Source organism: Hypanus sabinus, chromosome 4 (assembly GCF_030144855.1).
Source record: "Hypanus sabinus isolate sHypSab1 chromosome 4, sHypSab1.hap1, whole genome shotgun sequence".
Lineage (NCBI taxonomy): Eukaryota > Metazoa > Chordata > Chondrichthyes > Myliobatiformes > Dasyatidae > Hypanus > Hypanus sabinus.
Window position 1 is genome coordinate 91,543,183 of NC_082709.1, and position 14,152 is coordinate 91,557,334.

The 14,152-nt window shown below is 44.1% G+C and overlaps 2 protein-coding genes and 1 long non-coding RNA gene across 4 annotated transcripts in view; 1 reads left to right on the forward strand and 2 right to left on the reverse strand.

The window, feature by feature from the left end:
• Positions 1-6,170, reverse strand: part of eaf2 (ELL associated factor 2) — a 56,089-nt gene extending 49,919 nt beyond the window's left edge. Inside the window, exon 1 of the mRNA XM_059967654.1 lies at positions 6,005-6,170. Within this exon, the coding sequence (XP_059823637.1) occupies positions 6,005-6,107 (103 nt within the window). The 5' untranslated portion in view covers positions 6,108-6,170. The remainder of the gene's footprint in view (positions 1-6,004) is intronic.
• Positions 6,171-8,760: 2,590 nt separating this feature from the next.
• Positions 8,761-9,725, reverse strand: LOC132392989 (uncharacterized). Its single transcript, XR_009511706.1, has 2 exons — positions 9,586-9,725; positions 8,761-9,086 (listed from the first exon to the last, which is right to left on the reverse strand). It is a non-coding gene; the product is annotated as an uncharacterized LOC132392989 (long non-coding RNA).
• Positions 9,405-14,152, forward strand: part of iqcb1 (IQ motif containing B1) — a 73,410-nt gene continuing 68,662 nt past the window's right edge. The window contains exons 1-2 of one of the 2 annotated variants that reach the window (XM_059967650.1): positions 9,405-9,545; positions 11,301-11,422. In XM_059967650.1, coding sequence (XP_059823633.1) covers positions 9,469-9,545; positions 11,301-11,422 — 199 coding nt within the window. In that variant the 5' untranslated portion in view covers positions 9,405-9,468. Of the gene's footprint in view, positions 9,546-9,838; positions 9,965-11,300; positions 11,423-14,152 lie in introns of those variants that run through there. The other variant, XM_059967648.1, reaches the window with a different exon arrangement.

Consider the following 14,152-nt stretch of genomic DNA (forward strand, 5'->3'; position numbering starts at 1 on the left):
TAGAGGCAGGAAATATGTTCCAGATGCTGGGAGAGTCCAGTACCAAAGGGCATGGTTTGAGAATAAGGGGTAGGTCATTTAGGACAGAGTTAAGGAAAAACTTCTTCTCCCAGAGAGTTGTGGGGGTCTGGAATGCACTGCCTCGGAAGGTAGTGGAGGCCAATTCTCTGAAAGCTTTCAAGAAGGAGCTAGATAGGTATTTTATGGATAGGGGAATCAAGGGATATGGGGACAAGGCAGGAACCAGGTATTGATAGTAGATGATCAGCCATGATCTCAAAATGGCGGTGCAGGCTCGAAGGGCCAAATGGTCTACTTCTGCACCTATTGTCTCTAGCTTTGCCAACATCTAGTAAAAAATTCTCTCATGAGTATTTCTTTCTTTTTACCCTGAACTTGCCCTTCTCCTTTGATTTCATTCACCTTGTCAATAACAACTCTTTGACTTTAACTCTTTTCATCTCCAAATTTCTTCGTGGCCCTCACTCTATTCTAAACACTGGTGCTCCACAAGGTTTTGTTTGCTGCTCCCTACTCTGCCGTGGCCAGATTCTGCTCTAACCATCCACAGGTTTGCAGACGATACCACTGTTGTGGGCTACATTTCAAATAACAATGAGTACAGGAAAGAGATAAAGAGCTTAGCGACATGGTGTCATGACAACAACCTTTCTCTCAATGTCAGCAAAACAAAAGAGATGATGGTCAACTTCAGGAAGGAGGCACTGCACATTCTCCTATCTGTAAAAACAATGTTGAAGTTGAGTGGATTGCGAGCTTCAAGTTCCTAGGTGTGAATATCAAAAATAGCCTGTCCTCGTCCAACTGCTGCCAAGAAAACTCACCCATACCTCTGCTTCCTCAGAAGGCTAAGTAAATTCAGCATGTCCCCTTTGTCTCTTACCAACATACTTATTTAGAGACAGCGTGGAACAGGAAACCCAACAACCCCCAGCTTAACACGTACAAATAAGCTGGATGAACTTAGCAGGTCGGGCAGCAACCATTGAAATGAGCAGTCAACGTTTCGGGCCGAGACCCTTCGTCAATGCTGAAACGTTTCAACCCAAAACGTTGACTGCTCATTTCAACGGATGCTGCCCGACCTGCTGAGTTCATCCAGCTTGTTTGTACGTGTTGATTTGACCACAGCATCTGCAGTGTACTTTGTGTTAACCCCCAACTTAACCCTAGCCTAATCACAGGCCAAGTTACAATGACCAATTAACCTACCAACCAGAACATCTTTGGACTGTGGGAGGACACCAGAGCACCGAGAGGAGACCCAGGTGCACACAAGAAGAAACATACAAGCTTGGTTAGAGAGGATGCCGGAATTGAACTCCAAATTCCAATGCTCCGAGCTGTGATAGCATCACACTAACCACTACACCACCATGATGATTGTATTCGATGCACCATAGAAAGTATCACATCTTAATATAATCCTGGCCTTGTATTTCAAGTCCCTCTGTTTCTGAAAACTCTCTTGAAGCCACCAATCCATTATTTGTGCCATCTCAAAAATGCAGCACTTTTCTTCTTAAAGATTAACTTTGTTTGTCAGGTGTACATCAAAACATGAAATGAAATGAGTCACTTGCATCAACAACCAACACAGCCCAAAGTTGTGCTGGGGGCATCCCACAAGTGTCGCCATGCTTCCAGCACCAAAATAGCATGCACACAACTCACTAACCTTACCTGGAATATGGGAGGAAACCAGAGAACCCAGAGTAAAACCCATGAAGTTGTGGGGAGAGCGTACAAAACCCTTACAGATTGCTGCAGGAAATGAAACCCAATCGGTGATCATTGGCACCATAGAGCAATTTCATCAATATGGATCTCCTATCAACTGAAGACTTATATTCAGGCTTGGAAATGTAATCGCTGCTCCTTCATTATTACTAGGTTAAATCTGACCCAACAGCACAATGGGACAACTTCCGTAACAGTTCAAGGCTATAGTTTGGCAAATTAGTAACTGCCAGGAAATGCTGGACTTGTTAGCAACAAAATAAGTAAATAAAGGAAATGAAATGCCAAGTGTGCCTAGGGCCAGCAAATGTAAAACTTACACCCAAAAGAGGCACCTCAATATTAATTTCCCCACCTTCAAATTCATCAAGACAAGGCTAATTTGAAATGATACAAAATGAAGTTTCTGGCATTCAGTTAAAATTGGTGAAATGCAAATAAACCCCAAGATGAATAATGTGAAACTTCCAGATGGACAAACCCAGCTCACTTTTGAGAATGAAACCAAGATCTTCACCCAACCTATTCTATTTATTACTAAATATCAAAGCTGTCTAGTTGACCCTATATAATTATACCAACCATATGATCAGCAGGTTGCCTGCTGTAACACATTCTCTATCATCTTCCCCGACCCCTCCTGAAAAAATCACTAAATTAGATAAGCATTTCCGGTTATTTAGCCACAAACAGAAAAGTAGACCCTTTAGTCCATTGAGTCCAAGCTACACTAATCCTATCTTTTTAAAAATTCTACCCACATTGCCATCAATTCCTCTCCCCGCATTTGCTCACACTCAAAGGCCAGCAATCGCCTACAGGAGACATGAGAGCCAGTCAGTTGTGTCGTCTGGAGTTCAGGGTTCCAACATTGGCTAATGTGGTGATCAATACCAAAGATTGGAACTTGAAGGTCAATCGGTAGATTAGAAGTTAAATTCTATTGGAGCCATGTATATGCATGGCTGGGAGAAGGAAAGGGGCTTGGCTTGTTGTTTTGTTGCTTGTGTTACTCTGACAAGCATTGTAGACATGCTATGTCGGTACCAGAACGTATGGCAACACGTGCAGGCTGCCCCAGCACGCTCCAAGGTTGGGTAGGTTGTTAACGTAGAAGTTTGAAGCTACTCAGATACTGGCATCACCCAAAAGAACATACATCCAGTTAATTACTCAACCAATACTTAAAGCAAATAAAAAAATGAACAATTAGAGAATATGAGTCATACACCCAACATAGATAAGTGAAGCTATTTACACTAGACATTAACAAAGGTTATCCAACGCCAGAGATTCTATAGATGCCAGTAATCTCCTCAATCTCCCCTTCCTCCTGCTCAATCCACTTTCCATCCTCCACCCCCTCCTTCTCAATCCCCTCCATCCTTCACGCCCTCAGCACCCTTCCATCCCCCACCACTCGTCCTCAACACCCTTCTATCCACTTCTCATCACCCCTCCATCCTCCACCATTCTTGAGCAACACACATAAAATGCTGGTGGAACTCAGCAAGTCAGGTAGCATCCATGAAGCCATGAAAGGGAATGAACAGTTAACGTTCCAGGTTGAGACCCTCATCATGACCCTCACTCTTTCCAGCCCCTTCTTACCAACCATCTACTTTTCAGGAGGATACAAAGGATCTTCAGAAGCTTATACAGAATGAAAATTATATCCACTACCTTAGCAACATTTGTTCTTCAATTTACAATACCAAAAATAAAACTACAACCAGGTTTAGGGACTTGGAGTCAGCAAACTGGCATTTCAAGTTACCAATTACCACCGAGAAAACTGAAAGGGCCTGAGACTATAAAAAGCAACAAGCAAATATATATTTCTTTACTTACCAAAGCACCCACCAAACCCAGGCAAACTCCAAAACACATTCTTCTCCTGCCCTTCTAAATTTCACCTTACCCATGTTCTCTACCAACTAACTGTCAACTCCCCTCCACACACCTCCCCAAAACCCCATTCACACCTACCTCCCCTATCACTTCATCATCATTCTCATCCACTCATACCCATTCTCTTACCACCTCCCTTGTATGATCTCAATACACAGATACGATGAAAGAGCTGGCTTACAAACCAAAGTATTTCACTGCAGCTTGAAACATTTCCCTATCCTGCTCCTCCACCACACCATCCTCCTCCATTTCCATCTCCCTTCTTAACTCCTCCTCCACCATCTCCACTCCTTCCTCCATCTCAAACATCTCTATCTCCCCTTCTTCCTCCTCCTCCAGCTCCATCCTCCCACTATCCTCTTCCTCGATCTCCAACTCCCCTCCCTCCTCCTCCATCTCCAAATCCCCTTCCTCCTTCTCCAATCCTCACTCTATTTCCTACTCTATTTCCACCTCCTCTCATATTTCTGCTTCCATCTCCCCATCCTCCATCTGCATCCCAATCTTCCATTCGTCCTGCACCCTGATCTCCATACCACCCTCCTCCTTCTCGATCTCCCCCGCTGTCCTTGTCCTTCGTCTCTATCTCTGCTCCATCTCCATCCACCCCGTCTCTCCAACCTCTTCCATTTTCAGCTCTCCATCCTCCTCCACCCTGTCCTCCTCCACCATTTCCAACCCCCTCCATCCTCCCCCACCATTTCCAACAATCCTCCGCCCTCCAAATGCGTCTCTACCTCCCCTCCACCTTCCAAATGCATCTCCGCCTCCCCTCCATCCTGCTCCTCCATCTCCGCCTTCCAATTCCATCTCCTTCTCTGCTCCATCCCCTCCCTTCTCCACCACCTCTCCAACCCCCTGCCCCCAGCTACACTCTGGCCTCTGTCTCCCTCTTCCATCTCTGCCTCCCCATTCCCCTCCTCCGTCTCAGCGTCCCCTCCATCCTCTTCCATCTCTGCAATCCCTCCATCTCTGGCTATCCTTCATCCTCCGTCTCCACCTCTACCTCTGTCCTGCGTTGCCACCTCCCCTCCATCTCTCCCCTCTTCCGCCTCCACCACCCCTCTGTCCCCGGCTCCCCTCCACACCGCCTCCCCTCTGTCCTCCTCTAACCCTCCATCCTCCTCTTCCATGTCTGCCTCCCCTCCATCCTCCTCTTCCATGTCTGCCTCCCCTCCATCCTCCTCCAACTCCATTTCCTCTCTGTCCTCCTCCACCGTCTCCCCATCCTCCTCTTCCTCATTGTCCATCCTGCTCTTCTTCCACCTCCATCACCCCTCTGTCCTCCACCTCAGTTTCCACTGTTTCTTCTCTGTCTGCCCTGTGTCCTCCTCCTCCTCCATACCCCCCTGCTCCTCCGTCCTCCTCCTCAGCGTCCATCCTGCTCTTCCTCCACCTCAGTCTCTCCTGTCCTCCACCTTCATCTCTCCTCTTCTGTCTCCATCTCCCCTCTGGCCTCCTCCATCTCCATCTACCCTCTGGCCTCCATCTACCCTCCATCCTCTTCCTCTATATCCATATCCTCTCCATTCTCTTCCTACTCCTCCTCCTCCTCCTCTCTATCCATGGCTCCGCCTCCACCATCGCAATCTCCCCTCACCTCCGTCCTCCTCCATTGCCATCCATCATCCTCAATTTCCCATCCATCCTGCACCCCCTCCTCCTCAAACATTTCTCTACCCATTCTTCCTGAATTTCCCCCTCCATACCTTCCTCATCAATCCCCCATCCTCCTCAACTTCTGCTCTTTCCTCCTCCTCAGAACCCATCCATCCTCCTCCTCAGTCCCCCATCCATCTTCTTCCTCAACATCTCCAACATCCCCCTCGTCCTTTGGCCTCTCCATCCTCAACCTCCTGTCAATCCCCCCTTCATCCTCCAATCTTCACCAGTCACTCCTCCTCCTCAATCTGCCCTCCATTGTCCTTCTCCATCCCCACTCCAGTGTCCTCCTCCATCCTGCCTCCAGCCTCCTCCATCCCCTTCCTCTTTGCCCTCTCCATCCTCAGCCACCTATCATCCTCATCCTCTTTTGGTCTCCATCCTTATCCCCAAACCCACTTCCATCCTCCTCATCAATCCCTCATCTAACCTTATTCTCCTCCTTTAACACTACTCCATTCTCCTCAATCCCCACTCCATACTCTTCCTGCTCCTGAATCCCTTCCATCTTCTTCACCAATGCCCCCTCCAACCTCATTCTCCCTCCTAATCCCCGCTCCGTGCTCCTCAATCCCCCTACATGAATTCCATCCCATTCTCACTCTTTGCCTCTCATTCACTGACAGTTCACATTTCCTCAACCTTGGGGGCGAGCGCCACCACTTACACCGGATGGTGTGGAAGCCGCACTTGGGTTGCTTGTCAAAGCTGCCGCCCAACTTTAAAACGTGCTCCTTGTTGTCGAACTGAGGGAGAGCTCCTCCATTCATCCTCAAAGCAGCCCGTCGCCCAGCGTCAGCATGAACCCAATCTCAAACGCTCAACTTCTGAGGCGCCGCTCAACCAAACTTTACGGCTCAGGGGGTGGAGACAATGACATAAGCCCCGCCCACTCCCTCTGACTTTTTATTTGCTACTGCTGGCTCATTGAAGTTAAGTTGTCCATCTTACCGCAGTTTAATTGGTTGGATTGGCTGTCCATCAAAGTACGATTGGCTGGTTTTTAATTTTGGTTATGCCTCATTAACGCAGCACGTGGTGACGTCAGCGAGCAATGTTCAGTTTATACCATTAATGATCTTAATATGAATAAAAAGCTATTTCACAGTTTTCAATGGGAATTCACTTTAATTCTTTCATTAAAATGAAAGAGAAAATGTTATGAACAAACATTTAAGAGCCTAAGACATTCAGAAGAACTTTTATAGTAATAGTAATAGTTGGAATAAAAGAAATAGGGACAAGAATAGACTTTAAGTATGGACCACTACTCAATAAGATCAACACTGCTCCTCCATCCCTACTCCACTCCCATAAGCTTTCTTCTATTTCTCAAGTATTTATTCACCTTAGTCTTTTACTGACTTCATCAACTGATTGTGGAGATTACTAGCAAGGCTGGATAGCTTAACAAATGTTGTTAATCCACTTCTGGTCTAGGCAAGTGATGAGTAGGTCCCTGACGTACTTCAGAAATTTTAATGTCTGCCTTCAGGATATTAGGGTGTGAGTCATTCAATCTTAGACCTGTTACTGTTGTCACAATATTTATCTGGCTGAAGCAGATGGATTTTTGGTCAATAGCACAGAATATTGCTGGTGGGGGAGGGGTTCAATTATGCTCAGAGAAAACAAATATCCCTTTTGGACCAACTTATTCATGCCAACCAAGGTCCCTACCTAAGCTAATTCTATTTAGATAGATATTTACTTTATTGATCCCAAAGGAAATTACAGTGTCGCAGTAACATTACAAGTGCACAGATATAAATATCAGAAGAGAAGTAGAAAGGATAAAAAAATGTTACCACAAACAGTCTAACAGGAGGGATTATCACTTCCCCGGCTACAGGTTGAGTCATTATAGAGCCTAATGGCCGAGGGTAAGAATGACCTCATGTAGCGCTCTTTGGAGCAGTGCAGTTGTCTCAGTCTATTACTGAAAGTGCTCCTCTGTTCAGCCAAGGTGGCATGTGGAGGGTGAGAAACATTGTCCGGAATTGCCAGGATTTTCCATAGGGTCCTTTGTTCTACCACAGCCTCCAGTGCGTCCAGTTTGACTTGCCAGCCTTTCTAATCAGTTTATTGAGCCTGTTGGCATCACCCATGTTGATGCCATTGCCCCAGAACACCACTACAAAGAAGATTGTACTGACGACACAGACTGGTAGAAAATGTGAAGGAAAGGCCTCAGTCTCCTCAGGAAGTAGAGATGATTCTGGCCCTTTTTGTACACAGCCTCTGTGTTGGTGTTCCTCTCAGGTCTGTCATCCAGGTGCACTCCCAGGTACTTGTAAGTCATCACCACATCCACATCCTCACCATCAATAGGAACAGGGAGCAGTGCAGGCTTAGTCTTCCTAAAGTCCATCACCATCTCCTTTGTCTTACTGATGCTGAGCTGCAGATGACTCAGCTCTCACCATTTGATAAAGTCCTCCACCAGGGCCCTGAATTTATTCCCCTTTCATAAACCCAATTATTGTTGAGTCATGTCTGCAGATGACATGACTCAGTGTTGTATCTAAAGTCTGAGGTATACAAGGTAAGCAGGAATGGAGGCAATACAGTCCTCTGTGGGGCCCCAGTGTAGCAACACAGCTCTGAAGCTGCACAAACTGTGGTCTGCCAGTCAGGTAGTCCATTATCCAGGATACAGTGGAAATGCCAACCTGCAGTGAGTGGAGCTTTTCCTCCAGCAATGAGTGCTGTATGGTATTGAAGAAATCAAAAAAAAAATGATCCTCTTAGTGCTGCCCTTCATATCCAAATGGGAGAAGGCTCTGTTCAGCAGGTAAATGACAGCATCGTCAACTCCAATGTGCCCCTGGTAGACAAACCGCAGGGGATCAAGGGCTGATCTGACCAGAGGTCAGAGACTTGGATTGAAAATGCGCTGGAGAACTCCACACAGCTGCTTGGCACACTCCTTGTGGTTCACACCATCCAGTCCCAATGCTTTGCTATATAAGTTTCCCCAGAGCCCTTCTCACCTGCTCAGTAGTGAAGGTAATGGGAGCATTGGGAGTAATGTTAAGGGCAGGTGTCTCCCCTTCTTTTTCTGTCCTGAAGAAGGTCCTGGCCTGAGATGTTGACTGACCTGCTGGTTTCCTCCAGCATTTGGTATGTGTTACTTTGGAATTCCAGCATCTGCAGACTCTCTCATGTTTATGGTATAGGTCACTCTCATTGGAAATGTTCAATAGTGGGGGAGAATTGTTGAGGGTGGATATCGGTCAACCCAAAACATCCACAGACGTTGCTCATCCTGCTTAGTTCCTCCTGCAGATGTTAAAAACGACCAATGCCAGGCATTGGCTGGAATGAATGTTGCTTGTTTCTCTGATGCTCTCAGGGCAAGTAACATGTTTGTTCTAATCCTGAATAAAAGTTTAAAATATTAATTAAATTATATATGAATAATTATTGAATTGAATTGGCTTTATTACTTACATCCTTCATATACATGAGTAAAAATGTTTACGTTAAGTCTCCATCTAAATGTGCAATTTATAGTAATTTATAATAAATAGTATGTACAACAGGACAGTCACTATGACATAGAAATACAGTTGTGTCAGTATGAGTTGATCAATGTGATGTGTGGTGGAAGAAGCTGTCCCGGAGCCTGTAGGTCCTGGTTTTTATGCTGTGGTACCATTTCCCGGACGGTTAGCAGCTGGAACAGTTTGTGACTGGGCTGACTCGGGTCCCCAATGATCCTTCGGGCCCTTTTAACGCACCTGTCTCTGTAAATTATATAAATTTTACAAGTTGAGAGGACAAAATGAACTGGAAAGACACAAATGCGCTACAAAATTTAAACCCAATAGTAGTATAATTAATGATTTTAAAAGCTGATAACAAAAGTGAGAAAAATAATCGTAGATTATTGCTGTGATGGCAATTTCGGTAGCTATTTTAACAAATAAGTCTTTAAAATTGACTTCGTTGTTTCGAAATTGATTTAGTTGTTTTAGTCAATAATGCATATAAATAATTGTGTGGGTATAATAAGGAAAACTGTTGATGTTATTGAGGACAGGACAGCATCTTTGCCGAAAGTGCGGCTGCGGAGCTAAGAAGCCTTCGTTGCCATGGAAACTACACGCCTCTGCGGCCTAGTGAACGATGGCGATCCGTGGCGACGGCAACTTGGCGTTGGGAGCGGGAGTGAGATCAGGAGCGGGATCGCAACGAACGAAGCGGTAAGCCAAGGCGAGGATTCGGCGTGGCGCATGTATTTACCGTCGCGAAGCTACAGCTCGCCTGGCCCAGGAAAGCCTGTGGTGAGGTACCCACCGACCTACCCCCAGGCAGGCGGCGTCCTCGGAAAGTGCCAGTTAAACTCCAGCCAGAGACTTTAGACTCAGAATTTTTTTTGTATGTAGAACGCCTTTTTGTATAGGAGCAGAGCTATTTGATCGCCTCCAATAATAATGATCACCCATCCTGCATCCACTAGGGTGGCCTCAGTGAATGGTTTCTAGTGATGGGTGTATCTGAAGCGGAGGAGGCGGGAAGACACCTCATAATTTATAAGATTATGAGAGGAATAGAGAGAGGGGATAGCCAGTGTTCCCAACTTTGAAATGTCTTATCCCAGAGGTATTTAAGGTGAGAACAGGTAAGTTCAAATGAGATGTGTGGGGCAAATTTTTGCAGAGTTGGTTGGTGCCTGGATGTGCTGCCTGTGGTGGTGGTGGTGGTGGAGGCGAATACGATAGAAATGTTCGAGAGGATCTTAGATGGGCACATAGCTGTGCAGGAAATGGAAGGGTACGGACATAGTATTGGCAGAAAGGATTAGTTTAGTTGGTTATCTTAATACTACTTTAATTTTTGGTACATCATTGTGGGCCAAAAGGACTGCTCCTGTGCTGTACTGTTCTATGTTCTAGTGAGCTGTGCATTCAGAATCATTGAATATTTTCAAAACATGGAATAACATTCATATAAATTGCATGTTGAGGAGTAATAGGGAGAGCTCCAGGAAACTGATCCCGAGGCAGGGCTGCATCAGCGGTGATGTTGAATGGTGTACAGGCTGGAGCAGGCCAGCTCATACTTTTATGTTTTAACCCACTGACTTTGAGACTGGTGCTCATGAAAAGTGATCCACAACTCCTAATAGAATTAAGAAATCTGAAAAAAAATTACATAGTTCAACTGCATTTTGTTAGTAAAATGGAATGCTTGCAAGAAGTGAATGAGGTGTTCTAAGTTAAAAGTAAATTTATTATCGAAGTACATATATGTCGTCATATACTTCTCTGAAATTCATTTCCTTCCAGGCATTCACAGTAGAACAAAGAAATACAATGAAAATCAATGACACACAAGACTGACGAACAGTCAATGTCCTCTTTTGCACAATCTGTGCAAATACAAAACTAATAATAATAATAATAATAATAAATAAGACTGATAACATGAGTAATAGATTCCTTAAAAGTAAATCCGTAGTTTGCGGAATCAGTTCAGCATTGAGATGAGTGAAGTTTATCTATGCTGCTTCGAGAGCCTGATGGTTGAAGGGTAATAACAGTTCCTGAACCAGGTGGTGTGGGTCCTACAGCTTCTGTTCCTCCTCCTGATGGTAGCAGTGAGAAGAGAGCATGGCCTAGAGGTGGGGGTCCTTGATGATGGAGACTGATTTCCTGTGACAGCATTCCTTGTGTTGTTTAATGTAATCCCATTGTCAAACATTCAGCACAAGAAGTGTGAGACTTTATTCTTCAACCAATATAATTCTTTTGCAAATATTCTGATGGAGGAACTCAGTGGGTCAAGTAACATCCATGGACGGAAAGGAATTGTCAACTTTTGGGGTGAAAACACTGCATGTACAGTCTTATGTTTCCAAATAATTCATACATTGGAAAAATATTTTGTTGTTATTATGATGTGAATACTAGATTAAATTTATCAAACTGTCCTCTTATTCTGTGCTTTATGATCAGGGATGCACTCAAGACCAGTTTGGATCAAGATTTAGAAGTGAATTCAGAAGTTTATAACTTGGCAGCCGAAATTGCAGATTGCCCAGATAATAAGATTCCTGTGCTGCTGCTAAAACTAAAAGGTGAGAAAAAAAAGTCTTAGGACAAAATCAAGGACTCACAAGCATTCCTGTATCTTTTTCTTCTCTTCGGTGTGAGCTAACTCCAGCTGGGGTAATGTGCAACCCAAAAATGCACTAGAGGAGCTCAGCAGGTCAGACAGTATCTGTGGAAGAAAATGGACAGTTCACATACTATGAGCCGAGCTGTCTTGCTCTCCCAAATGCTAACTATTTTAATTCCCCTCCTCGTTCCCATACTGATGTCTGTTCTTAGCCGCTAATGCCTAGTTGAGGCTAACCATAAATCTTGTGTCACCTGATCTTTACCAGCATAAACTTATCTTTTCCATTAAGAGCTTGCTTTCCTTTGTGTATCCTTATTGCTTGCTGTAACTTCTTGAGTTCGGCATTCTGTAGTAGTGCAATCACTTGTGTTGAGTATAATGTTCTCTTGAGGGGTTGCCTATTGGGTCCTCAGGGGGATGTTGATCCACATATTCTGGAATCACCACAGGACTTAAAATGTTAAGAGTAGTTTCCCTTAATGAAGAATGCCTGTGTGCGACTTTATATACACTGAGTGTTAGTTGCTAATTAGTGCTGATATCCAGATATATTTTATTTTTTATTTAGAGATACAGCAGAGTAACAGGCCTATCCAGCCAATGAGCCGATGTGACCAATTAACCTACTAACCATGTGACCAACCAACCTACTAACCTGTATATCTTTGGAATGTGGGAGGTAACCAGAGTAAGCCCTCGTGGTCAAGGGGAGATAGCCAAGTTGTCCGTAATACATGGTAATAGAAGTTATAACTCAAAGACAAAATACTGGAATGCTGGAAATGTGAAATGAAATAGAAAATTTGAAAAATGCTCAAATCAGGGAGAATCTTTTGAAAGGAAACTTGTATCATTTCAGGTCAGTGATCTAATTAACTTGTAACTGAGAGGGTCTAATGATCCTGGGTCTTCTCCCCTTTACCACTGAAGTGGATGGTTCTCCTCATGCACAAAATCTACATACATTTGTAGAATCACACATTGATCACTTTTAAAGATTAATTATCTTTATTTGTTACTAGTAATCGAAGCACACAATGAAATCTGTCATTTACGCAAACCACCAGCACAATCTGAAGATGTGCCGAGGTAGTCCACAAGTGTCACCATGCTTCCAGCGCTAACATGGCATGCCCACAACTTACAAACCCTAACCCATAGGTCTTTGGAATATGGGTGGAAACTGGAACATCAAGATCACTGGCGCAGTAAAGTGTAATGCTAACCACAATACTGCCATGCCATGCCACAACCTCCCCCCCATACCATATGTTGCATTGTTAAGTATCAAGCTTTTTGCAAGTCCATCAGCAAGGACATAGACATAAGGGGAGTGGGCTGACTGCAAGCTGTGGTGGCACTTGAGCAAGAGATTTCTTATACATGGGTGCAGAGTGGGATAGTAGTTATCGCTGCTGCTTCACAATTCTAAAGGAGATCCTGACCTTGGATACTGTGTGTGGTATGTGCATGTTCTTTTCTGCAACAGTGAGTTTCTGTCTTGTGTTCTGTTTCCTCCCACATCTCAAATATATGCTGATGGTAGAATTGGCTGTTGACAATCAATTTCAAGTTCCTCGGTGTCAATATCTCTGAGGATCTAACCTGGTCCCGGTATATTGATGCAGCTATAAAGAAGGGAAGATAGCAGCTATGTTTCATTAGGAGTTTGAGGAGATTTGGTTTGTCACCTAAAATACACAAACTTCTACTGATATACCATGGAGAGCATTCTGACAGGCAGCATCAACTTCTGGTATGAGGGAGAGAGGGCTACTGCAGAGGATGAAAGTAAACTACAGAGAGTAGTAAAATTAGTCAGCCTCATCATGGATACTAGCCCCCATAGTATCCAAAACATCTTCAATGAGTGGTGCCTCAGAAAGACGGCATCCATCATTAAGGACCCCCACCACCCTCAGGACGTGCCCTCTAATTGTTACCATCAGGAAGGAGGTACAGAAGCCTGAAGGCACACACTCAGTGCTTCAGTAACAACTTTTTCCCCTCTGCCATCCGTTTTCTGAATGGACATTGAACCCATGAACACTAATTCATTGCTTTTTAAAAAAATTTTTTTTTTGCACTACTTAATTTAACTTTTAACATACATATATTTACTGTAATTCAGTTTTTCTTTTCTGTATTTCTCATGTGTTGCATTGAACTGCTGCAATAATGTTAACAAATTTTGCAACATATGCCAGTGATATTAAACCGGATTCTTAGTCTGAAAATAACCCTTATTATTGACAAGTGCCTAAGGAATTAGGGTAGATGATGGCCACGAGAATAAGTAGATGGGTGATGGGATTGCTTCTGAATTCGTATTGTATCATTCAATTTATCCATTACACCCATCATTGTCCTGGTGCCTAGTACTGCTATGTCTGAATTTTAAAACTCTCACTAAATTCCTCTGTAGCCTTTCCCTTCTTTCTACGTAACAAATCTCAGATACCACTCTGCTCTTTTCAGTTTTGGCCTCTTGCTTGTCCTTGATTTTTTGCTGCTCCAGCCATGCCGTCCTTGTTGAATCCCTCATCTCTGACATTCTGCCTTTCTCATATTTTGAAATGGAGGAAAAAAGACTTTCATTTGTACACTGCCTTTCATGGCCTTGAGTCATCCAAGATTGCTTCCAGTTATTAAGGTTCATTACATTTCTAATGTAGGAAACACAAGG